General features: G+C 36.4%; 1 protein-coding gene across 1 annotated transcript in view; it reads right to left on the bottom strand.

Moving 5' to 3' along the window:
* The window catches only part of LRPPRC (leucine rich pentatricopeptide repeat containing), a 112,060-nt gene that overhangs the window by 64,295 nt on the left and 20,835 nt on the right, over positions 1 to 26,930 (bottom strand). The window contains exons 4-14 of the mRNA XM_072768199.1: positions 26,045 to 26,166; positions 25,883 to 25,941; positions 25,087 to 25,173; positions 23,908 to 24,034; positions 23,410 to 23,554; positions 22,979 to 23,124; positions 22,641 to 22,746; positions 22,452 to 22,559; positions 15,139 to 15,257; positions 13,572 to 13,665; positions 8,699 to 8,765 (exon numbers count right to left, since the gene is read on the bottom strand). Coding sequence (XP_072624300.1) covers positions 8,699 to 8,765; positions 13,572 to 13,665; positions 15,139 to 15,257; positions 22,452 to 22,559; positions 22,641 to 22,746; positions 22,979 to 23,124; positions 23,410 to 23,554; positions 23,908 to 24,034; positions 25,087 to 25,173; positions 25,883 to 25,941; positions 26,045 to 26,166 — 1,180 coding nt within the window. The remainder of the gene's footprint in view (positions 1 to 8,698; positions 8,766 to 13,571; positions 13,666 to 15,138; positions 15,258 to 22,451; positions 22,560 to 22,640; positions 22,747 to 22,978; positions 23,125 to 23,409; positions 23,555 to 23,907; positions 24,035 to 25,086; positions 25,174 to 25,882; positions 25,942 to 26,044; positions 26,167 to 26,930) is intronic.

Genomic DNA, 26,930 nt, shown 5'->3' on the forward strand with positions numbered 1-26,930 from the left:
TGAATGAATGAATTTTTAAAAAGAGGTGCCTGGGTGGCTCAGTCAAGCATCCAGCTCTTGGTTTTGGTTCAGGTCATGATCTCAGGGTTCAGAAATGGACCCCTGAGCTCAGCAGGGATTTACTTGAAGATTCATACCTTCTGCCCCTCCCCTAACTTGAGTGCATGCTCTCTCTCAAATAAATAAATCCTTTTTAAAAAATTAAATAAGTTTTGAGATGTATACTAAAGTATTTATAGACAGAATATGACAAGAGATCTGTAATTTAAACAGTCCATTCTGGGGGAGAAGGGGGGCTAGGGGAGGAAAAAAATGAAACGAGATGGCCAAATCTTAACTGTTGAAGTTGGCTGGTGAATACTTTTGGGAGTTCTACTTTTGTAAATGAAAACTCCACAGTAAAACACAAACACCATCTCTGGTTTAAATGTTGAACCTCCAATCCAACTCTCAACATTAATAAGCTGAGCTTCCTTTTTAAGAAAAGCTACTTAATCATATCTTTCATTAAATATCAACTTACCTAAAATAAAAAACACTAAGACATTGAATTGTTCTCAAACCAACATTAAGTACCCAGTGAAGGCATGGAAGTAAAACTTCAAAACTGTTTATGTATCTAAAATAACAGACAATGACTAAAAGCCCTTGAATGTGAACTACCTTGAATGTGAACCTTCAGGATAAATGGCACAGATTCAAAAAGAAAGTACAGAATCCTTTAAAACTAAGCTTTTGTAAAGAATAGTCAACACTTCTTCACTGCATGCTCACTCCTAAATCCAATGCAATCTGACTTCTGTCCCCAAACTTCCACTGAAAGTACTCTCATTAAAATTACCACCGATGGGATCCCTGGGTGGCGCAGCGGTTTAGCGCCTGCCTTTGGCTCAGGGCGCGATCCTGGAGACCCGGGATCGAATCCCACGTCAGGCTCCCGGTGTATGGAGCCTGCTTCTCCCTCTGCCTATGTCTCTGCCTCTCTCGCTCTCTCTGTGTGTGACTATCATAAATAAATAAAAATTTAAAAAAAAAAAAAAAATTACCACCGATTTCAACTCAAAATTCAACTAACACCTTCTGATCCCCTGACTATTTTAAGATTTGTGTTGTTGATCATTCTCTGCCAATCTCCACTGACACTACTCAATCTCTTTCAGAAATTCTCCTTCCCTTTACTTTTAAAACAATCCAGCATGTAGAGGTTTAAATTCCTTGTTTCACAGAAAACAGAAAGGCTTAGTTAGTAGGGGCATAGGACTCTCTTGGTAGAGCATGTGACTCTTGATCTAGGGGTCATGAGTTTGAGCCCATGATGAACAAAAAGATTACTTAACAAAAAGGGAAGAAAAGGCTAAGTATCTGCACCTGAAATTTCAAAGGCACCCCAGAAGGTCCCACAAACTGTTCATCATCTATGCCTTACCTGCACCCTTTTTCCCCCTCTTTGAATAGCCACCATCAGTCTTTCCTTCATTACATTTACCTTTCAATGGCTCAGAGCCATGACTCAAAGTCCAAACCTCATGAGTTAGAATGAGATCATTCCTGAAGGGCCCCAGGCTACCATTTTTTGGCCTTATTTCTTCCCATTATTTCAGTTTCTTGGGCTACCATTTTACCAGTCTACCTTCAGGTCCCCAGATGCACGGTTCTGTCGGCCTCACTGCCTTTGCCTGGAACGCCCTTCCTTCACCCTGGACAAATTCTTACTCATCCCTTGATACTCAGCTCAGTGCCTTCTTTGCACATCTTGTCCTGACCCATCCATCCCCTCCCTTAACCTTGGCAGAAGAGACAGTACCTTCTCTTCCACGTGCACATAATTATCAAGACCAGTTTGCAGTTGCTTTCTTACTTTCCGATCTCCACCTATGAACAACTTGGCAAAAAGAAGTTTCCTGTTCATCCTTGACTTACCTATTATCTTGTGGTCCCAGCCCCAGCAACACACAAATAGGAGCTAATGTTTCTGAGCACTCAAATTATAGTTCAAGAAGTACTTCCCCTCCGCCTATAAAATGTCACAGGTGGGAGCCTCACTGGCTGATTGAAAAGAAGACCATACCATCTGGCATTTAACTTGGTGGATTCAATAGGGCTTATGTGAGAAACCTGATATATTCTTCCAACATATGAAAAGCAGCACCATTACACAGTGGCATAAAGTCCCACTTGCCAAGTTCAGGTTATTGCCATGAGTCAGGGAATCCCTCCTTCTATCACAAGACTCTGTTGTGGCAAAAAAGACTTAAATGCCTGCATGTCAATTCTAAAGCACTTATCTTTATGGTATGTTATACCCCCAGTCAAGTTTTGAACTAGTTTCAGTAACACTTTGCCTTTTAGAGGTGACTCAGTATTTCTGGTGGTGGTGTTTTCAAAAACATATAGTATGTATACTGCTCTCTTTCTAATTTGAACTTTCTTCAGCTAGCACTATTGTTAGGAACAAAGTCTTACTCATACTTAATATCAGCTGCCTTGGATCTGACATAAGAATTTACTAACTTTATCAGTCAGATCCAAAATGCCTTTGAAAATATTCTTATAAATAGGCTTATTTAAAAAAAAGTTTAGAAGCAAAAATTCCTTAATAATCTTAAATAATCTCACCCTAACTAAGCAGTATTGAATCTAAATACTATTCTATGGCAACTTTGCCAACATATGTTAACAGGCAATTTAAAAATTGGAAAACTGGGGTGCCTGGGTGGCTCAGTCAGTTAAGCATCTGCCTTCATCTCAGATCATGATCCCAGAGTCCTGGGATCAAGCCCCACACTGGGCTCCCTGATCAGTGGGGAGTCTGCTTCTCTCTCTTTCTCTGCCCCTCTCATTGCTTGTGCTCGCTCTTGAGCTTTCTCAAATAAATAAATAAAATATTTTTAAAAATAAATTGGAAAACTTCAGGAAGGCATATACTTGATTGGTAATTAATGCTTATATCTTGAGCTTATCAACTTACAGAAAGACTAGCTCACCACTCAAAGACTACTCTCAAAAGACATGAAGAAAAATAGTGTTGGTATTTCAAAACTATTGTAGGATAGCATAAAAAATTAATCCGGGCCAAGAAGTTACAAAATACATGCTGGGAACTACTGCCTGTGGACTCTGAACCTAGCACTAAGAGACAGTTTACACTAAGGGTAGATAACTATTCTAAAACTGCATTCCAATAGTGAAATGCATATTCAAGTTTCCCTTAAGATTATCTAAAGTGACTACGATATCTCATTCAAGAGCTCTATAACTTCTTACATTTAAGATGACTATGACTTTTTTTAAGGAAGAACTAAGTGAATCTTAGATGTTAATCCTTACAGGAGTCTCAGACGGTTAATTTGAACTCTACTGGGAATGCTGATCAATACTCAGCTTTCTTCTACTCATTCAACCAATTCGAAAGTTGCTAGAGTACAACAGGACCTGGAGAAGCATGTGATAGGTGACTGCTTCAATAGTTGTATTGAATGTCCTGCAGAGGTTTTTTGTTTGTTTGTTTGTTTCTTTTTAAAGATTTATTTATTTGAGAGAGGAAGGGAGAGGTGGGGTGGGAGAGGGAGAGAAACTCAAACTCCACTGAGCCCAGAGCCCAACCCAGGGCTCGACCATACCACCCTGAGATTTTGACCTGAGCTGAAACTAAGAGTTGAAACCAAGAGTCTAACACTTAACTGACTGTGCCACTTCGGTGTCCCTTTGCAAAGAGATTTTATTTTTTTATTTTTATTTTTAAAGATTTTATTTATTTATTCATGAGAGACACACAGAGAAGAGAAGCAGAGACACAGGCAGAGGGAGAAGCAGGCTCCATGCAGGGAGCCAGCTGTGGGACTCAATCCCAGGATTCCAGGATCATGCCCTGGGCCGAAGGCAGATACCAAACCACTGAGCCACCCAGGGATCCCCGTGAAGGGATTTTAAAATACACATACTACTCATACTACTCAACTTAGCATCAACTAAAAGAAGACTACATTGTAATGTTTAAGATACTGGATTGCAACAACACTGATTTTGTTCTGAATTTTTAAGTTTTAGGAGTCAAAAGAAAGAAAAAAAATCACCTCTAGTCACAAATGCTTCAAAATATTCACATGTTCTTCTAATACCAAATTACCACAGCCTGAAACTTTTCTATATCTACAATAAGAAAAATTCACCAACATAATATAATTTTAGAACCCACAGATTCAAATACTTTTCCCAGAGGGACTAGTTACAACTTGCTATAGCACACACTAACAAAGAGGAGAGACCCTGATAAAGAGCTCTGGAGACCTACAGCTCAGTCTTTGAGTACTTATAATCACATGGGAGCGAGGCAACAATCTGAAGCCTAGGTAACTACCTGAGACCTTTCCAGAGACTGAAAAAAAGACAACTGCCAAAACCCACACAAGCATTAGACTAGCTCACATTCCCAATGATCTCAAAAATATATGGGCTAGGGGTGCTGGCTGGCTTAGTCAGTGGAGCATGGGACTCTTGATCTCATGGTTGTGGGTTGGAGGCCCACACTGGGTATAAGAGATTACTTAAAAATAAAAAACCTTAAAGAAAACCAAAACAAAAACAAAACATGGGCTAACAGGCAGGATACTCAGAATGATACTGCTTCAATAGTGAGGCTGAATTAATTTAGTGGGAATAATTCTAGACTGAAGACCATTCTAATCCTGCCTAACAAAGCATAAAAGCAAGCACTAAGGGCAGCCCAGGTGGCTTGGCGGTTTAGCACTGCCTTTGGTCCGGGGCCTGGTCCTGGGGACCCAGGATCGAGTCTTGTGTTGGGCTCCCTGCATGCAGCCTGCTTCTCTCTCTGCCTGTGTCTCTGCCTCTCTCTCTCTCTTTGTCTCTCATGAATAAATAAATAAAATCTTAAAAAAAAAAAAGCAAGCACTAAGAAAACTATCATAAACTTAAAACATCAGAACAAAGCTCAAAAATATGTAAAGGAATACAAAAAAAAAAAACAAAATCCATATTCAACAGAATGAATTCCACATCTGGTATCTAAACAGAAATTACAAAGAAGCAGAAATGTATGATGTATAATGAGGCAAAAAAGACTAACCAATAAAAACAGACCAAGAAGTGACACAAATGATAGAATTAATAGACAAAGACATTAAAACTTCTATCAACAATATCTCCATATAGTCAAAATGGAAGAAAAAAGTATAAGCATGTTAAGGAGATAGAGAAGATATATTTTTAAAAATCCAAACTGTAGGGATCCCTGGGTGGCGCAGCGGTTTGGCGCCTGCCTTTGGCCCAGGGCGCAATCCTGGAGACTCGGGATCGAATCCCACGTCAGGCTCCCGGTGCATGGAGCCTGCTTCTCCCTCTGCCTATGTCTCTGCCTCTCTCTCTCTCTCTGTGACTATCATAAAAAAAAAAAAATAAAAAAAAAAATTAAAATCCAAACTGTATATCCAGAAATGAGAAATATCATATTTGAGATTTAAATATATTCTAAATGTGTATCTACCTCAGTCAAGCCTCCACCCTGCACAAATTTGTCTACTTTCTCCAAAATAAAGGCCAAGTTCCTTTGTTATTTACCACCTGATCTCAACCACCATCTCCAATCTCCACAATAAATACTTGCTGAAATAAAGGGAATGCCTAAACACAGAGGTAGAAAATAATGCCTCCGAATTAATTCAACAGCATTGATCATGATGTGCCAGGTATTAATCTAGGCTCTGAAGATAGTGCAATAAACCAAACACATAGCTTATGTTCTAATCATCCAAACAGCTGCCACAAAATCTGTCACAAAATAATAACAAAAAGATACACATGCCTTTATTAAGAGCCATTTACTTTTCCAAATTACCACAACTTAGGTTGCCTAATTTCCCAGCCCACAACAAATCAAAAACAGCAAATTATTTAAGCGTGTGTAGGTTACTTACAGTAAATACACTGAAAGTTGTCAAGAGTGACAAGAAAAACTCTTACAGCAAAGAAGGGGACACAAAATTAAAAGCAGAAACAGAAAACACAGCAAGCAGATGCATATTTACCAGAGGGGCAAAGTATGCAGAGACATTAAAACATACTTTAATGATTAAGACACTACAAGCTCAATGACTGATCAAGGTATATAATTGGAATATACAATTTTTTTTCCCATCACACTGCATCAACTTTATAGTCTAAGTACTTTGTTTAAGAAGCCAGGACAGGGATCCCTGGGTGGCGCAGTGGTTTAGCGCCTGCCTTTGGCCCAGGGCGCGATCCTGGAGACCCGGGATCGAATCCCATATCGGGCTCCTGGTGCATGGAGCCTGCTTCTCCCTCTGCCTATGTCTCTGCGCCTCTCTCTCTCTCTCTGTATGACTATCATAAATAAATAAAAATTTAAAAAAAAAAAAAAAAGAAGCCAGGACATGTGAAATATAACAAGTGCCATTTAAACAGAGCAAAAAAATAGGTTAAAGAAGGAAACACGTATGACATGGAGGTTTATATGAAAAACCTTTTCAAGACATTTTTCAAGGGTAATCAAATGACATTGTTACTATGCTTCACTTCATAATAAATTATGGGTTCTGAACTATTTTTATGGGTTCTTTTTTTATTTTTTTATTTTTTTATTTTTTTTATTTTTTTTTTTTTGGGGGTTCTTTTTTTAAAATCTGGCTCTACTGGGTGTTATACAATATGTTGGCAAATTGAATGCAAATAAAATATTTAAAAATAAATAATCTGGCTCTATAGCATTTCTATACACTTAATTATGTATTCTGTATTTTTCAAACTTTAATGTTAAAGGCACAGTCCTTGGTTGGTTTATTTTTTAATGTAAAAAATAACAAGACTAGAAAAGACTATCACAGAAAAAAAGTGGAACTGCACTGGCTAAAGAAAGGGCAGTAACACGGAATCCCACCTACCTGTTCTCTCTCTCCTTGCCTATAATGGAGGTTCTGGAGAAGTCTACAGAAAATCCTCATGCTCCCACCAATAAATAGACTAAAAATTACTGAGATTAGTGTCAGAAGTCATTAACATTATAATACAGAAAGAGTGACAAAATTAGAAACTCATCATTTTCCAGCTACCACTGCAAGCAACTGATTCAACAAGATTACCAATGGCTGCTAAAACCACTGAATGGGGATACCTGGGTGGCTCAGCGGTTTAGCGCCTGCCTTTGGCCCAGGGCATGATCCTGGAGTCCCGGGATCAAGTCCTGTGTCGGGCTCCTTGCGTGGGGCCTGCTTCTCTCTGCCTGTGTCTCTGCCTCTCTCTCTCTCTTTCTGTCTCTCATGAATAAATAAATAAAATCTTTCAAAAAATAAAATAAAATAAAGCCACTGAATGAAAGGTTCTGAGAAACAGGATAGACCCACTGTCATGAAGTTATCATCCCACAGACTTATTAATCACAAAGGGAGTGAAATTCCTTTGCAAGAGACATGGTGGCCACCACCATAACCAAGTGATCAAACTTAGCTGATGACACCAACTTTGCCTCTTTTGCTGCAGTAAGAAATGCCATCACCTATCAAGTATTCTTGCTAAAAGTATTCAAGCTGAGTCTGATATGAGGGAAAAAAATTAGATGACTACAAATCTATAGAGAAAGTAATGTGGACTCTTCAAAAAAAGTCAATGTCATAAAGACAGAAAGAAGGTAGGGAAATTGTTCTGGATTAATAGAGACCGCAACCAAATGCAATGTATGTACTTATTGAATCTTCAATCAAAAAGTAAAATAACAACAACAACAAAAGGTAAAATAACTGTAAAAGAAGCTATTTTTAGAAGTGGAACAATCTAACTATTAACTATGTATAGTAGGTGACATCATCATATTGTTAATTTTTTATGATACTGGTATTGCCATTATATAGATCATGACCTTATTCATTTTTTTTTAAGTTTTATTTATTTATGATAGTCACACAGAGAGAGAGAGAGGCAGAGACACAGGCAGAGGGAGAAGCAGGCTCCATGCACCGGGAGCCCGACGTGGGACTCAATCCCAGGTCTCCAGGATCGCGCCCTGGGCCAAAGGCAGGCGCCAAACCGCTGCGCCACCCAGGGATCCCTCATGACCTTATTCTTATGAGAGAGAAGCTGAAGGATTCAGTACGATGATACAAACAACTTCAAGTGGTACAGCAAAAAAAAAAAAAAAAAAAGTATATATGTGCTTGTGTGTATATATTAGAAAATTGTGTTGAGAAAGCAAATATGGTAAATATAAAAAATAGTGAATCTACATAAATGGTATTTTATTATTCTTTCAACTAATTATGTTTGAAAATTTTCAAAATAACAAAATTGAGAGGGGGGAAAAAAAGGTCATTAATATCCCCTGAGCACACAGCAGACAGTAGTATTACACTGACTAAAGTTACCTTGAAATTAAATACTCTAACCACCAAACACACATACAACTTTGTAACTCCAATCTGCCATTTTCAAACAGTGCTTTCTTCTTTGAAACATGACTTTTACCAAATCTGTGTGTATTTCTTGGAAAAGATGCTTTAAAAGCCTGCCTACACTCAAGTCAACTACGTAGGAGGAAGAATAACACAGATAAGTTATTTCAGGCAACTAGTACATTAGAAGATTTGGAAGACAAGAATATCTAGATTTTCCTTATATAGCAGATCAGAAAAACAGGAGAAATCAGGCGAAGAACAATATAAAGTAATCATCTTACCTCCTAAAGCCTAGACTTAGACTGCCTCTTAAAGAAGAGGATGAGATAGGCAATGTATTTGATTCCACTGCAAAAGAAAGTGATCATCATTAAATTCCAGAGCAAACCCAAAAAAACTTATTACCTTATTTGGAAACACATACCTTTTAATTTTCATTTTGGAAATTTTATTTCTAAAATGGCAATGTTCTCATACAAAATTAATTAAATAATGCAACAATACATATATGCAATATAAGCTATCCTTTAAAAACATTTTTACTTTATTATCATGAATAAATACAACTAATGAATTTATAAATATTCTTTGGCATAAATGGTAATAACTAATCTACCAGCACACTGAGTTAGTCTGGTACCAAATTGTATGTTACCAAACATACCAAAACTGTATGTTACCAGACAATGTAGCACTATGAAGGAAGATATTGTAACCCTATAGCAGTTCTGTCCTTTAAAGGAAAAAAGATGTTTCCTCATAGTAGCAGTGGGTTCTGCTGAACGTTCACACTTTGTCATTCCATTTTCTACTATGATCAATGACCTCATTCATATAAGAATGACAACTTAAAGCCATAATAAAATAAGTCTTTACCTCTGTGGTATAACTGATTCAAATTCACTCTTCATTTTTAAAGTATTTGTTTGCTCTACTATTCATTTTGCCATTTAACAATATACAACATTGTATGTTTCAATGCTGACACTAAGCCTGATTTGCCTTAACACACAGGCCTGATTCTTCACTTAACTCTTACCACAACTAGGAAGGGCAAAAATCAAAGTAGGCATCTCCTGAATTTATTTTTCCCTGTCATTGTATTAAAATGGTACCATGTTATAAGTAATGGATTCAATCTTTTTACATGTAATGTGACTATTAAATGATCCAAGATGGACAGAATTAGAGAGGAGCTCACAGTATACGTAAATTCTGAAAACAGAATTAGTACAGTTTAGAAAAGATTAAGACATACATGGTTAACTTAAAATAAAAACTTAAGGAAAATACCATGGAAGATTCTAAGAGCATTTGCCCATTTCTCCTAAATACGAATAAAAATTCAACTCGCACACCTAAGGAGAACTGTTTTAGATCAAGCGTTATATCCTTGAACAGAGAGTGTTTCTCAATAGTTTTACACAGCACTTGAAAATCTAAAAATCATTTTTTTAAATGACCAGCATTCAGTCACTCAAGGAATTTTAAAGTAGACATAACTACATATCTTTCAGCAACCTTTAATACTGCTTGATCAAATTAATTTTCCATGCCTAAAACTCAAATAGGAAAATGTTTCCTACTACTACCAAACTGAATCAAGATAAGCCAGCACTCTTCTCTATTACCTGCCATTCCCTGTAATGTAGTAACCAAAAGTGACTACCTAGGATCTCTCTACATTGACTACAGCCATTAGAGAACTGCTCTTCAAAGACCTGTAAATCAAAGCAGGAGGGGAGGGCACTGATAGGAGTGGCTAAAATACTCTTTATTCCTAAAGTTCCTGGAATTTTTTTCAAATTTCATAAACAACCTTTTAAAAAGTTATTTTTATACTACTCAAATTAGTATTTTACAGAATACTGTCAAGTTTTTATTCCTTAAAAAGGTGACCAGAAACATCTCAGCAAGATGAAAGCTGCTGAAAAAAGCCATTCAGTTTCCGTAGCAACAAACAAGTCTGAAAAATCAAGGTTGACAAGGCAGTAGAACGGATGATATGATAAAGGGAAAAGGCAGCTCTCAGGTATGCACCTTGTGTACCCAGATTCTTCTGCTAATGCTTCTGTTTTCCTCCTGTCAGTAAGGCAAATCTATATATTATACTGAGTGGAAGGCAAAAATCCCCCTCAGATAGCAGCCGGCATGAATACCCAACTTTTTTTTTTTTTTAAGATTTTATTTATTTATTCATGAAACACACAGAGATAGAGAGGCACAGACACAGGCAGAGGGAGAAGCAGGCTCCATGCAGGGAGCCCAACATGGGACTCAATCCCGGATCCCCACATTGGACTCAATCCTGGATCCCCAGGATCAGGCCCTGGGCTGAAGGCAGCGCTAAACCGCTGAGCCACCCAGGCTGCCCAATACCCAACCTTTAACTAAAATAACAGTCACCATTTTTCATACTGAACACTTGCCTTTTTCTTATAATACTAAGATGAACTACTTTAAATACCGTTAATAGGGGCGCCTGGTGGTTCAGTCGGTTAAGCATTTGCCTTTGGCTCAGGTCATGATCCCAAGGTCCTGGGATCACACCCCGCATCAGGCTCCTAGCTCAGTGAGGAGTCTCCTTCTCCTTCTTCTCCTTGCCACTCTGCCTACTTGTGCTCTTTCCTCTCTCTGACAAATAAATAAAATCTTTAAAAAAATTTTTAAAATACCAATAATATGGTTTTTACAATGCTTCCACCTATACAGTTTGAATACACATCAATCCCAGCTTAACTTCTAACATTTTAGGGGTCTAGAAACTGATGTTTGTGTGTTTTAGTTTTTAATGGTATCCTTTTCACAAGATTAGAAAAACAGGTAATGTCACAGACATGTTCAAAAATGGCTTTCTGCCCCTGGACGCCGCCGAGTAAGCATCATTAAAGTCTCCCCTCCTACCGCCGTCATGTCTAAGTCAGAGTCTCCCAAAGAGCCCGAGCAGCTGCGGACGCTCTTCATCGGAGGTTTGAGCTTCGAAACGACCGATGAGAGTCTGAGGAGCCATTTTGAGCAATGGGGGACGCTTACGGACTGTGTGGTAATGAGAGACCCCAACACCAAGCGCTCCAGAGGCTTTGGGTTCGTCACGTACGCCACCGTGGAGGAGGTGGACGCGGCCATGAACGCCCGGCCGCACAAGGTGGACTGAAGAGTCGTGGAACCAAAGAGGGCTGTCTCCCGAGAAGATTCTCAAAGACCCGGTGCCCACTTAACTGTGAAAAAGATTTTTTGTCGGTGGCATTAAAGAAGACACTGAAGAACATCATCTAAGAGATTATTTTGAACAGTATGGGAAAATTGAAGTGATTGAGATCATGACTGACCGAGGCAGTGGCAAAAAGAGAGGTTTCGCTTTTGTGACCTTTGACGACCACGACTCTGTAGACAAGATTGTCATTCAAAAATACCATACTGTGAATGGCCACAACTGTGAAGTAAGGAAAGCCCTATCGAAGCAAGAGATGGCTAGTGCTTCGTCCAGCCAAAGAGGCCGAAGTGGTTCTGGAAACTTTGGTGGTGGTCGTGGAGGTGGTTTTGGTGGGAATGACAACTTTGGTCGTGAAGGGAACTTCAGTGGTCGAGGTGGCTTCGGTGGCAGTCGAGGTGGTGGTGGATACGGTGGCAGTGGGGATGGCTATAACGGATTTGGTAATGACGGAAGCAACTTTGGATTCCAGCAGCAGCAGCAGCTATGGCAGTGGCAGAAGGTTTTAATTACTGCCAGGAAACAAAGCTTAGCAGGAGAGGAGAGCCAGAGAAGTGACAGGGAAGCTACATGTTACAACAGATTTGTGAACTCAGCCAAGCACAGTGGTGGCAGGGCCTAGCTGCTACAAAGAAAACATGTTTTAGACAATACTCATGTGTATGGGCAAAAAACTTGAGGACTGTATTTGTGACTAATTGTATAACAGGTTATTTTAGTTTCTGTTCTGTGGAAAGTGTAAAGCATTCCAACAAAGGGTTTTAATGTAGATTTTTTTTTTTTTGCACCCATGCTGTTGATTGCTAAATGTAATAGTCTGATCATGACGCTGAATAAATGTGTCTTTTTTTAAATGTGCTGTGTAAAGTTAGTCTACTCTGAAGCCATCTTGGTAAACTACCCCAACAGTGTGAAGTTAGAATTCCTTCAGGGTGATGCCAGGTTCCACTCGAAATTTATTTGCAACCTGCTTGGGCACAGAAGCCATTGTCTCCACAAACCTTGGTGTGGTTGAACTGACAGTTAATGTATTGTGACCTGGAGTTCACCGTTAAAAGGGTCACCCAAGCAAAGTCCTGGAGTTTATTTGGTTATTATGATTGTTGGCACATCCTATGCAATATATCTAAATTGAATTATGGTATCAGATAAAATTATAGATGGGATTAAAGCTTGTGTATCGTCCATTATCATGTGTAATCAATAAACGATTTAATAGTCTCTTGAAAAAAAAAAAGACATGTTCAAAAATGAAGACTTTAAGCAAGGTCTTATTAGCACATTGTAACAGGGTGAAACAGTAAGGTTAAAATCAGAATATCTTGGTTCTGGCTCAATCACTAACTGACCAAATCACTTAACCTCTCTGCGCCTTTCTTCATCTATCAGTATAGGTAATTTTATTGACATGTGATGCATACTGTAAAGCATCATAGAATTTATACGCATTTAATAAACATCTGCTATGTTTTGGTTAATGAGGTCTAGAAGTGATGGGCTTCATTTAACAATAGCTATAAGAGGCATTAGTTTAGAAAACACTTTCAGAAACAGTATCTCAAATGATTTTTTTTCACACTGACTCCTACAAGCTAGCTAAGAAACACTATCCCCATTTCATGAAATTGAAACAGAAAGACCTGTTCCAAGTCCCATAATTAGCAGTTTAATTATAAACAGAACTCAAGTCTTCTGGTACAAATCTACCACCATGTTATCTCCAAGCTCCTTTTAATTTTAAAATTATTTCCAAATTATCCACAAGTTCAAATCATAAACAGTCTTATCAGTCTGACTTAAGCAAAATACATAAAAAACATATAAAGATACCTTGACCTTGACCTTCTCTAAGGTAGCTATCAAGGGCACCAACTACCCTACATGCCCTTAGTAGTAACTGAAATCAATACCTGTCAAGTTTACTGTTAAAGTTTCATACTTACAAAATGATAAAATATAGGCTAAGTTCCCGTTAACTGCTTCACTTCTCAATTCAGCTTGTGAAAACACAGTACTTTCAGGCAGACATCCATTTTCCTAGGGATAAAGCATATTTCAATAACACACTTTAGCTAAAAATATTTTGATATGCCATTCAAATTTCCCATTTTCCTGTTTTTTTTATATCACCACAGTCTTTGATAATCCTTCCTTTAAAAAAAATCATTTTTTAGAATATGTGAACTAACAGAACTTTTGCAAAAGCTATGAGATGGAGTTCCAACATTCCAAATTAAATGCTTATCTTCAAATTCAGATAATCAGTTACCCTTAGAAAGCCTTCCTTCTAGGAAGAGTTTACTACTGAAGGCGCTAGGACAGTTCTCTCATTCATAACAAAATAAAAATTCAACACACCAATCTAAAATGATACTTTGGGACATATGGTAAGGTAAAGATCAAATTTAATTTACTTAACTCCAAATGGCTAGTCACATGTCCCAACATCATCACTTGTTTAAGAACTGAAGTATCTGAGCCAAAATTCAGCTCCAATACATTTACTGAATCACTGTATAATAGCACAACATTTAAAACCACCCAATCAAGAATAAGCAATAACCAAAAATAAATAATGGTATATCCCTACAATAAAACAGCATGCAACCATAAAAAAATAATTGGTAGAATTACATGTGTAATAGAAAGTGCCAAGTGAAAAAAGTAGGTAGGTTGTGGAGAAGAATATATGGGAAAATTACTTTTGTTTAAATATATTTTTAACAGTAAAGTATGTATAGTACAGGCTCAAAATACTCTAAGTACTCAGGGAAGAGAAGTAAAGACACTTAAGACATAAACTCTGCTTTTAAGAGGATTGTAATTATGTAATTATTTCAATGAAAGAAAAAAACACTCCAGAAATATTAGGAAAACCTAGGCATTATGTGAATAACCATGTAGGAAACAGATCTTTTGAACAAAGTATTTCTTATTAAAAGTGTTTGGTGCTCTGCCATGTTGTTCCTAATTGTATAGCACTTTGTTGTGAAAGTGAAAGTGCAACCCTTGCTGATCCAATGCGCTCTAAGTCAATTTCTTTCTATGCCCCTTCATAAATGATTCCCATTCTGATGGGAATAGGAAGTGCTAGGTAGGAAAATAATGCTGGAGTCAAACAAAAGATCATTTTTTTTAAAAAAAGTAAGTATACTAAAGAGGATATTATGAAAATTCATATACAAATCAAAATAGTCAAAAAATGAAAACTGCAGTTACAATAGATTAAAGAGCATCTATTGTTTTATTTACATTTTTTTCCTGATATTGGCCTATTGTCTTTCAACACACAAGAAAATTATTGCTTTGCCTTTCCAAGTTTTTTAAGTTTAACCATGATACTTAACTTTACACTAACCAATATTTTTACAAAGCTTTAGAAAATTGTACAATGACATTTTTAGTACTCTGCTTAATGACTTTTTTTTTTTTTTTGGTTATCACTAAACAATTAGGGAGGAAAGAAATGTCTTTAATTATGAAATTAAAACCACACCTTCTTGTACTCACCTGCAAAACAGCACGAGCTGACTTCGCATTATTGAAGGATGGAAACACGTAATTTATGTATGTCTCCTGATCAGGACTTACTCCTATGTCATGCATTGCTTTGAGAACTTCAATTATACCTATAAGATTAAATTTAGAAGCACACAGATGAGATACTTGGAATAAATTAACAAAAGATCTGAAAGTTCAGTTCATTTACTTTCTGAATCATAATGTAGGAAAAACTACTCATTTTGTTTGTCTAAAAAGAGAAAGCAGAAAAGCAACAGAACTGAGAAGTAAGATGATAAATGAAAAAAGAAATTAATTCCTCCTTTCTTCATCTCTCTGTTAATTCAGTAGAAAGTGCTAAGGAAATATTCTAGAAATGGTAAGAAAATTTAAAACAATTGAGCAACATGCCTAATACCTCTGGCACCCAAATGAACAGAGGTCATAAAACATCACTGCTATTACAAAGCAGTGATAGATTGACACAATGAAACTGGACCAGAACAAACACTGCAGAGGGAAGGGATGAGCGGAGGGGGGTGAGAGGGGATCTGTCAAAGACAAAAGTGTTCTTAAACACTTATATAAAAAATCCCCTAATTGTTATTAACTTCTGATTTCATAGTTACAGGAATAAAAATAGATAAGGAACAACTGATTCTAAGAAAATTGTTCTCTCATTATAATTAAAACTGAAAATCTACTAAAGTGTTTGTTGCTTCTTTCTTCCACTCAAAAAAAGATCTTTTATTAACTTCTTAAAAGATCATTTCATGTTTTCCAAAGCTATAGTTAGGTTCAAATAGTGCAAACTGATTTCTTTTTATCAGACCAATTAATTTAGAAAATTATCAAATGACTCAGGTGTCACCCAATTTGACAGAGGCCACAGTTTAATAAGAGGACTTTTCTTTAAAACTCATTTCCTTAGTTTCATTACTTTCACATTAAAACTTCCCCTAGGGGCGCCTGGGTGGCTAAGTGAGTTAAGGGTCTGCCTTTGGCTCAGGTCACAATCCTAGCTCCACATGGGGTTCCCTGCTCAGTGGGGAATCTGCTTCTCCCTGTCTCTCTGTCCCTCCTCCCATTTGTGCTTCTCTCTAATAAAACTTAAAAAAAAAAACTATCCGTAGAAGCCCCTAGTTTTACCCTATCACATCCTCTACAGAAAAGTTATATTTCAATAAAATTTTTATGTAATATTCTCAAGTACAAATACTTGATTGTAAATTCCTGCTGAATACAGAAATACACAGGCAACTGTGACTACATTAAATACCTGCACATTTTAGATAAAATTCAGATTATTATTCAGGTTAAACAGTTTGTTATATTTAAAACCACCTAATGGATCTTCAAATTCTTAGATGTTTAAATATATTTTTTACAGTATAAATATAATACCAAAAAAAAAAAAAAAAAACCTTAAAAGACAAAGCAAATGCTTAGTTACAAATTTAGGAGAAAATGCATGTAGTTGGTCCATAGAGCACACAACAAGCCTACCAATACTTAAAAGCAAAATTTAGTAGTATTCCTCTAACAATTCACTAGGAATTACTACTAGTAACATTGATAACTATTATAAAAGACGGCGAATCACACTATACTCCTCTTTATATGCAAAGATTACTAAAGCATTTGGGAGGAAGGTATATAGCTAATTGCTTTTCAATTACTCATAACAACAGACTTGTGCTAATCTAACGTTCTTAATGTCCTTCCTTACCAGTAATGACTGCTTTCATGACAATGGTTTAAAGTAAATTAGCTATGGGGGCATCTGGGTGGCTCAGCCAGTTAAGCATCAGCCTTCAGTTCAGGTCCTGATCCCAGGGTCCTGAGACAGAGTCCTGCATGGGGCTCCCTGCTTAACGGGGAACCAGCCTCTCCCTGTCCCTCTGCCTGCAGCTTCCCCTGCTTGTGTTCTTTCTAATAAAGAGATAAAATCCTTAAAAAATAAAAATAAATAAATAGCTATACTTCTGATAAGATTCTCGTTGAAATTATAAAACAAAAGCAAGCTCAAAGTTTAAAGAGACCTAGTTTTCAATCTTGTTCTGGCACTTAATGGCTGTATAGATCTGAACAAGTAACTTCACCTTTCTGAGCCATCATTTCTTAAATTACACATTAAAAATAGCTATAGGCCAGGAACTGTGTCTTCTAGACACTTTATCAAATAACATTTGGCTTAATCCTTCCTAACTACCATCTGTGTTAGATTCGGCAAGTCAGTGTGTCAAGGCACTCAATGAATGGAATAATTTTCTGACCTATAAGGCCTAGTGAATGGACAGAAACAAAGTACCAAGAATTATAAATATTACCTACAGATGTGGGAGAAATTCTTGAGGCCTAGGCCTAGAGGAAGATTGAGGACAATAGGGAAAACAGAACATACTGAATAAGAATCCTAGTATCACTTTAGTTTTGATTAATATCAACAGCGGACTCTTGAACAACACAGGGCTTAGCAGTCCCAGCTCCAGAGCAATTGAAAATCTGCATGTAACTTCATACTATTCCTTAAAAACCTAACTACTAATAGCCTACTGTTAACCAGAAGCCTTATCAATAACATATACAGCCAATTTGCATATATTCTGTATATTATATGCTATATTCTTAAAATAAAGTAAGCTACAGAAAAAATGTTATTAAGAAAATCATTTTAAAAAGAGAAAATACATTTATAGTACTATATCCATAAAAAAATCAAATCTATGAATAAGGAGACCTGTGCAATTCAAACCTTTGTTGTTCAGGGGTCAACTTAACAAGATTTTCAACTCAGTCTTTTGGGGTGGTTTACTCCTCTATGTAAACAAAGCTGGAAATGTCTTTAGAAGTCAAATAATCGGGCAGCCTGGGTGGCTCAGTGGTTTAGCGCTGCCTTCACCCCAGGGCATGATCCTGGATACCAGGATCGAGTCCCACGTCAGACTCCATGCATGGAGCCTGCTCCTCCCTCTGTGTGTCTCTGCCCTCCCCCGTTTCTCATGCACAAATAAATAAAATCTTTTAAAAAAAAAGTCAATCTTCATTTTTAACAAAAGTTTTTTTTTTTAATTTTTTTTCTTTCATTTATTTATGATAGTCACACAGAGAGAGAGAGAGACAGAGACACAGGCAGAGGGAAGACACAGAGGCAGAGAGACACAGGATCGGGTCCCCAGGATCGCGCCCCGGGGCCAAAGGCAGGCGCCAAACAGCTGCGCCACCCAGGGATCCCAACAAAAGTGTTAAAATGTGTGAGTACTACAAGATCAAAGACATATCTTGAATAAAAAAATCAAATCTCATAGGTGCCTTGTAACACAACAAAAATGCAAAAACCTACAGTTTTTCTTGGAATCAAAAGAACCTGGGACCAAGTACTTGTTCTGCCACCAAAAACTGAGTTGTTTTTTTTTTTGTTTTTTTTTTTTTATGATAGTCACAGAGAGAGAAAGAGAGAGAGGCAGAGACATAGGCAGAGGGAGAAGCAGGCTCCATGCACCGGGAGCCCGATGTGGGATTCGATCCAGGGTCTCCAGGATCGCGCCCTGGGCCAAAGACAGGCGCCAAACCGCTGCGCCACCCAGGGATCCCCTCAAAAACTGAGTTTTAATAGTCCCTGTCCATAATGTAAGAATGATGAAAATAAAGCTCTCTACTTGGCTTTTAGGGTCATCATTTAAAGGAGAAAAATGTGTGAAACCCTAAAAGTACAGTAACTATTTAATATTTTAGCTGTCTTAAAATACCCTAATAATTTTTAAAATTTCTTTAGATGACACATAGAATAAATGTAGTACAGTAAGGTAACTATATATTTGATTTTCTGTTGTCTGAAAATAGGCCAAAAAGTTATTTGTAAATACAGGATCCTTATTTCTGTACAAAACTTCACTCCAATATTTATGCTTCAAATACACTTTATTCTCTTAATTCATCATTTTTCCAATCATGTGTATTAGGGGAAGAGAGCATTCTGCTCATTTAAATGACCTGTGTTAACTTACATATTTTTCTAACTGAACATAAGTTGGTTTAAGAAAACCTGAGGGGGCACCTGGGTGGCTCAGTTGGTTGGGCATCTATCTACCTTTGGCTCAGGTCATGATCCCAGGGTCTTGGGATCGAGTCCTACATCAGGCTCCCTGCTCAGTGGGGAGCCTGCTTCACCCTCTCCCACTCCCTCTGCTTGTGCTCTGTGTCATATAATTGAAAAATATCATTAAAAAAAAGAAGAAGAAAAGAAAAGCTGGATCTATACCTTCTGATAGGGTAAGTTCAGTCACTCCCTCAAGGCATTCTGAAGGAGCACACAAAGATATTCACTTCAATAACTGACTCAATGATGGGAAGACAGAAACACTTATCAGTAAGGAGAAAGTGTTACTGATCCCACATACTTACTTACCTCCCCCTAAAAAATACAATCCATAGTTCTTTTTAAAATAAAAAGACTAAGATAATCATATATTAACAGATATAAACAAAGATCCCAAACCTCTATGAACTTATAAAACCTAAACTAAGACTAGGCAATCTAATAAAAATATTTCAGACAGTCATGACAAAGTTTATGAGTCTAAAGGAAAGTCTCCAAAGTTTTCTAAGAACTGAAGTAATTCAAACTTTTGGGAAAGATAAATGGTTTACCTGAACCACTTTTACCAACTATGACTTTTTATTCCACATCATTTTAGACTCTACCCAGGGCACTCATTCTATTAGAAGCAATTTCTTGGTTTTTGAAAAGTATTCTCTATTCAACCACTTAACTGGCTCTTAGGCTTTCATACTGGCCCTTCCTTCTATATTTTACCCCTTCCATACCTCTGATTTTTATGTTTTCTAAATATATCCAGGGATGCAGATCTTCAATCATTATGGGTTATTTCCTCATGTAAGTCAATCTGCTAACATTCTAAGTGGTGACTTTTCCATTTGTGCCACAGAGAAAAATACTATTAAGATGAGCCATGAAGAAGTCATTCTGAGAATCTGTCTTAGGGGTTGGTGATGGCTGAACTAGCAGCCGGAATAATTCTAGAATTCAGTAATAATATGATCACAGTGTTGTTGAAAACTCTTGGTTCAGTTTGATCTGACCTTTAAATACCTGTCTCTGGTTTCCTGAAAGGTTTTATCTAGTCCTTAAGAAACACTCCTGGGGCAGCCCAGGTGGCTCAGCGGTTTAGCGCTGCCTTCAACCCAGGGCATAATCCTGGAGACCCGGGATCGAGTCCCATGTCAGGCTCCCTGCATGGAGCCTGCTTCTTCCTCTGCCTGTGTCTCTGCCTCTCTCTGTCTCTGTCTGTCTCTCTCTCTCTGTGACTCTGATGAATAAATAAAATCTTAAAAAACAAACAAACAAACAAAACACTCCTCTACATGTTCCATCACTGCAGCCATGATTTTCTTCTGTTCTTTCTACCAGTTTATATAGGACTTCTCCTGGACAAAGAACAAGGCCATTGCACTAATAAAAACGTGACCTTCTCACCTTACCCTAAAGAAACCATATAGAATACATAGAGTCATTTTGTTTTTACATGAAGGAAAATTGTAGAATACATACTTTACTGTATCTCTGGACCTCCTGCAAAGGAGAAACTAGTTTTTAAAAACTGCAACACAACTGACACTATCATGTACTTTCAAGTTACCTTTCTCAGCTTTTGTATTTTTCTAGATAAAACCTTTGCTGATTAAAAAACTTGATACCATTTTTTAAAATGTCCTTGATGCAAAAACTGGCATCTAACTTTTAATAGTTAAGACTTTTTATAATATTTAAATACAGCATAACACTTACAAATGTCTAATGTGGAGGTACTATGGTATTTAAAAAGAGAATTGAAAATAGAACAGAAATCCTCAGTTCTAATCCCAGCATAACTGACAGCTAGGTGTGGAACATAAGGTCTGTCACTGAATCTCTCTCCTGCTCTCAGTTGTTTCATTAATATAAAGTGAGCTTTCAACAAAGCACTTCTGAAATCTAAATTATAAGATTTCAAGAAAGGATGGATTCAACATAAAGCCCACTTTTCTACTAGTTTGAGCTATAACTATAAAAAGAAATTACCTGAATTCTTTTATGTTTACTAAGTTGTTAAAATGTCGCAAGCAATTCAAGTCTGGATACAGCCATAAGATTGAAAAAAGCAAATTTTCTTGATGAACAAATATTCAATGGGGGTATTTTCCAAAGTGTTTTCTTATCTGTGTAGAGATGGACAACACTTATATGCCCAAAGATTTTCATGGAATGATGTAAACTCTCTCTGGTTCAAAAATACTGGGTTAAAGGTTACTTCCTGGAGCTTTCAGAACAGGAGGATATGCAAAGAGTTAATCAACTAGCATATTGTTTTCACGAAGATTTTTCTAAAAAGGATTTTGAGACTTTTATAGCCAGAAACAATTAGGGAATACTTGTTTCACTATTTCCTTTAGACCAGAAGACGACTATATATTTAAAATAAAATTGCAATATGAAAGTCTGCTAAAAGCACTTTTTTTGTTGTTTGTGCATTTTGTTTGTCACCCAATGTCATACTAACAACTCTGCATCTCATTCTAAAGCACATTATACTGTGAGATAAAATGAAAAAGACCATTTTTTGTTTCCCCAAGGGGGAAGTACTTCTGTTAAAAGCATCTTTTTATGAGACTACTCTTTCTGAATTACCAATAATGCAAACCAAAGAATTAGATACTGTACTCTAAAATTTAATATTTGTTCAATTCTTATTCATATCCTATAGGCATCCCATGTGTACAAGGGAAAAGTATGCTAAATGCTTAAACGTACTTAAGAACCTGGAAGATTGAACATTTCTGTCCTTCAATCAGCAGGCTGTCAGGTCATGAGCACTCATTTTACAATAAGTTTTCCTGTCTTTCTTATTATGTAACTTGGCTCAGTTAAGGAGACTGGTCCACAAAGAAAATGGCTCGATTATATATAGAACTTTTTCTTGAATAAGGCTAGACAAACTAATCTCAAATAGTATATGCAAAATCAAGAACTAAAGAGGTTTTGGAAAAACTTAAAAAAAATAATGAACCACTTAAAACTACACCCTCAAGTTTGAATATCAAGATCAGAGATGAAGTCAGAAATGAAATTAAGATGAAAGAAATCCACTATGTTTTTATAAAGGCTTACCCAATTCTTGACTATGATTTAAGTCAATTCTATTTTCTCAGAAGATCTACTACCCAGAAAAAAGTTTGCCTTCCCTAAGAATTCAACTACATATGTGTAGAAACTTATTCCGGATCTCTGAACCATTACAAATCTGTAAAAGGCAAAATCTAACCTTGAACATTTTTCTCCTTCTGATGTCCAGCCAGCAATGGCCAGAAATAATGAGTTCTGACAGGAAAACCTTCTTCCTTCAGAGCCTTCATCAGAGCTTTTGCCAAATCTGAAAGAGATACCATAAAATATTACACAGCTACCTCAGCAAAACTTACTTATGTCGGTTTTAATGATGAGAATATAGTACCAGTCTTATTGGCCACTAAAGCGCACTGGAGTGTGATCTGCAAAGGAGATGTGTGCATCTGGGACTCCTTTAACTTCTTGCAGTAGTCTTTCAGCTTCTCTGCAGGCTAGGAAAAAAAAAGACACCACATCAGTGGATCCGCAAATATCCTACCATTTGACCTTCTGCAATGAAAAATTTGAACCTCTCATCTTCTTTCTACCAGATAAACTTAGACACAGAAACAAAGTTTTCATCATGCTTTTAATTGGTCTCATCTCATAATATGTTCTTACATTTAATAAACTCTTATTTCACTTCCTATTACACTGCCTACAAAGTAAAAACAGACGGAATACCGTATTCATGGTCACACAGTGTCGTAAAAAGAAACTGCCAAAGTCACTCAGATGGTCCTCCCTTGATGCAGCACACGCTAATAAGATTTGAAATGCGGTATCTTCCAATTTTTCAGTGACTAAAAGCAAAATGAGATTCATCGCATCTGGGAAGAGAACAAAGGCATTTTTTGTTACTGAATTGAATATTTTTACACTGCAAACCACTATGAAAGTCAAACTTATGAACTGCAAATACCAAAAGGATATATCTGCCTAAATAATAGTGAAACATTTCCAAATCAAAATGTTCCCATGTGTTCATTAACTCAAGCTATTTAGCTTATTAAGCTTTTTAAGAGTCTTATATTCATGTACCACAATCCCCTATTGTTAGAGAATACTAATTCAGATTTTTAGAGAAATCATGAAAATAAATTTCTTAAAACTACCTGGAATATATCTTCTTTCGTATGTAATTTTTTCCAAAATTTCTGGGACATATTGAGAATACCCAGCTTTACTGAAACTAAAAATAATCTGCAATAAATCACGGTCCATAAGGTAAAGATCAGACTTCTCCACCTTCTCCAGAGTCTGCAAGCAGTTCCAGAAATTAGAACAAGTTAGAAACCAGCATTTTTAAATTAAAGCCAAATAAATTAAAATACTAAGATTTTAAAGATTAGGAACATACACTATCTAAAGGTTTAGGACTTCTTTTCTAAGACAGAAAATATTATATTTCAGCAATAATTTACATCAACACCAAGGTACCAAACTATAAAAATTCTCCTTCAATACTAGAGTCTACGAGAAATACCTTTAAAAACAGAATTAAAATACACTTTTTTGTTTCATGCAAAATGGAATGCAGGCTTGCACAAATGACTTTTACTTTTTATATAAATGATTTTAAAGTACTTTTATTTACATGACATAAGTCATACCTGCTTAACATGGTCAATGTCACCTTTTTCAGCATATGCATTCAATAATGCTAGGTATGTGTCTGGACCAGGCTCAATTCCAGCCTCTTTCATCACTGTGAGAATATTTTCTGCATTCTCTATATCTCTAGAAGTTATTCAAAGAAAAGAGAACAGATTAATATAATACTGCCAAATGTAGTATTATCATTCAATCTAAAATGTATTACCCGAGGGGGCACCTGGGTGGCTCAGTGGTTAAGCATCTGCCTTTGGCTCAGGTCGTGATCCTGGGGTCCTGAGATCAAGTCCTACATCGGGCTCCCTGCAGGGAGCCTGCTTCTCCCTCTGCCTATGTCTCTGCCTCTCTGTCTCTCATGAATAAACAGAATCTTTAAAAATAAATAAATAAATGTATTACCCTATTCTTATTAAAATTAAAAATTCTTATGAACCATTTAGACCAATTAGCAAAGAAAATCAGAAAACAGCAAGTACATTTTAAAATGGTTATCAGTCTCTGAAGTAACAATAATAATAAACATCTCAAATTTTGACAGGCAACTTTTCCAAAAGAGAAACCAAATTGCATAATAATCATGTAGACCTTAAATTAACGTGTCCTCTTTTGTCAAGTATGCTATGACTCAAATTTACCTTTTACGGAAAGAATAATGTTTAGGAAATTATTCTTCAAAAATGAAACTGCTTTCCACAGACATGAAGAGAGCAATTAAAATACTTTAGAAAGTCAGGGGCTTTGGATCAGGCCTATCTTTTAAAATAGAAAAATTTCAAATACAAGTTTTACAAAACAGATACATTTAAGTTATTTAAAAGTTGCATGTTAAAAAAATAATATTAAATAAAAAATAAAAGTTGCATGTTCTTCTATCTCACACATTCAAAATTTTTGAGGGGATAAAAATGGTTTCAGAATCTTGTACAATTATTTTTTTTTTCCTTAAGATTTTATTTGACAGAGAGAGAGCACAAGCAGGCAGAGCTGCAGGCAGGAGAGGAAGAGAGAGAAGCAGGCTCCCTGTGGAGGAGAGCGCCCAATGCGAGGCTCAATTCCAGGACACTGAAATCACGACCCGAGCCAAAGGAAGACGCTTAACAGACTGAGCCACCCAGGTGCCCCTACAATTATTTTAATTTAAACCTTGCTTGAGAATAAAATCTTAGGTTGAACATTACCCTGCTCTCGCATGCCCTGTAACAAGAGCACTGAAAACTGCCTCCGTGACTGGCAGATCCTTAGTTTTCATAAATCCAAGAATCTTGCTGAAAAAGAGAAATGAATACACTTCTTAGAAATATACATCAAAAACACTTTTTACAACATATGTACAAAAAAAAAAAAAAAAACATATGTACAGAAAATCTCACTCCCTGAAATTATTTCAATTATACCAAATTATATATCTTGAACTACTCTTGGTAAAAATAGCAGGCAAGTTTTTAAAACCTAATTCTTTCTTCTATACTACTAATTAACCTTTAAAAAGCATAAAGTTTAATAAAATCCATTTAATTAAAAGTGAATTATACATCTCAATCTATCCCTTATTTCCTAAAACCTCCATCCAAAAATAGTAATTTATACAAAGAAATAAATGTCACAACTGATTTTATATGAATCAGCAAGATAGACTATTGTTTTATAAATGAATAGTTTAAATGGCTGAGAACATTTCCTTTAGGAAATATCAATTTACAAAGATCAAAGCCAACTTTATACATTGCAGCAACTTTAAGCTTCTGGTCCAGTAAATCAAATTTTTAATTAAAATAGCAATATTCACTTGTCTTTCTCCTCTTACACTTTATATTTTATCTAAGTTGTATTACCAAATTTGCTAGATTAAAATATTGTGAAGTAATTTCCCTAAGAAAAAACTTTAATTTAAAAAAAAATAGGCGAGTGAATATATTCTAGGCTTTAAGACTTACAAATTCGTTCACTTAAACATACATTTATAGAGCTCCTTACCTGGCACCTTCAATATCTCCTGCGTTACAATAAGCAGCAATCAACCTCTGGTATGTCACCTGTCAATGAAATGGGCCAGTTAATATTTTTTAAATGCTATTTTTTTCCCTGAGATAAAAAAAGCGATGTAACAAAAAAACATTTATGATAGCAACTACCTACTCGATTTGGTTGAATGTTTGCTTCCTCCATTTTTGCCAAGAAGTCAGTTGGTGAAAATTTATATTCATTTTGAAGATAGACTTTAAGTAAAGCATTGTAGTGACTTACATCATACACAGTACCTACAAAAAAAGTTTAAATCAAACTTTTAGAAAAGTACATAAAATCATATCCTTTATCACAACTAAAATACGCGTACTTAAGTTTAACAAACAAAAAGGGTAATCACCTCAGCATTTCACCCCATACTTTGACCCATCTATATAGAAAGCCTGTCAGAACAGAGCAAGCTAAGTATTTAAGACAATAATTAATTGAATTACTGTACAGTTACAAGTAACTGCTTATTCAGATGGTAAGAACTCTCTTACTTACGCAGCATAGTATTCCCTTCCTATTGGAAAATATTGACAATAACCTCTGTATTTAAAGTGACTGAAAGATTTTTCTACAGAAAGCAGTCCTTGCCACAGTACATACACACTAAGATGAACTTTGACTATAGTTGTTTCATACAAGTAGGACAGTGCTAGCAACTTTGCTTATTTACTAACCAGGGTACTCAAAGTGTTTCTTTGAAGGCTCCATTTCCAGTTGCTGAACACTATTTTTCTAGTCTGCTGTTGTTAACTACTTGTATTCCAAAGCCCTTTGTTTACTTTCTGGGTCCATCTTGCCTACGGCCACATCAATCATGGTTACCATTCAGCCTTCCTCGACCCACTGATGACATTATGGTCATCATATCAACCTAGGGCTAATATGTTTTACTAGATTTGCATGAATTAAATTTCTTATCTTTACTTAACCCTCTGTAGCACCAGAGGCCTGGTCAATATCTGATGTCAGTTTGAGATTCTCGACTGCAGAGACCTATTCTATTAAG

This window comes from Canis lupus, chromosome 11, assembly GCF_048164855.1.
Source record: "Canis lupus baileyi chromosome 11, mCanLup2.hap1, whole genome shotgun sequence".
Lineage (NCBI taxonomy): Eukaryota > Metazoa > Chordata > Mammalia > Carnivora > Canidae > Canis > Canis lupus.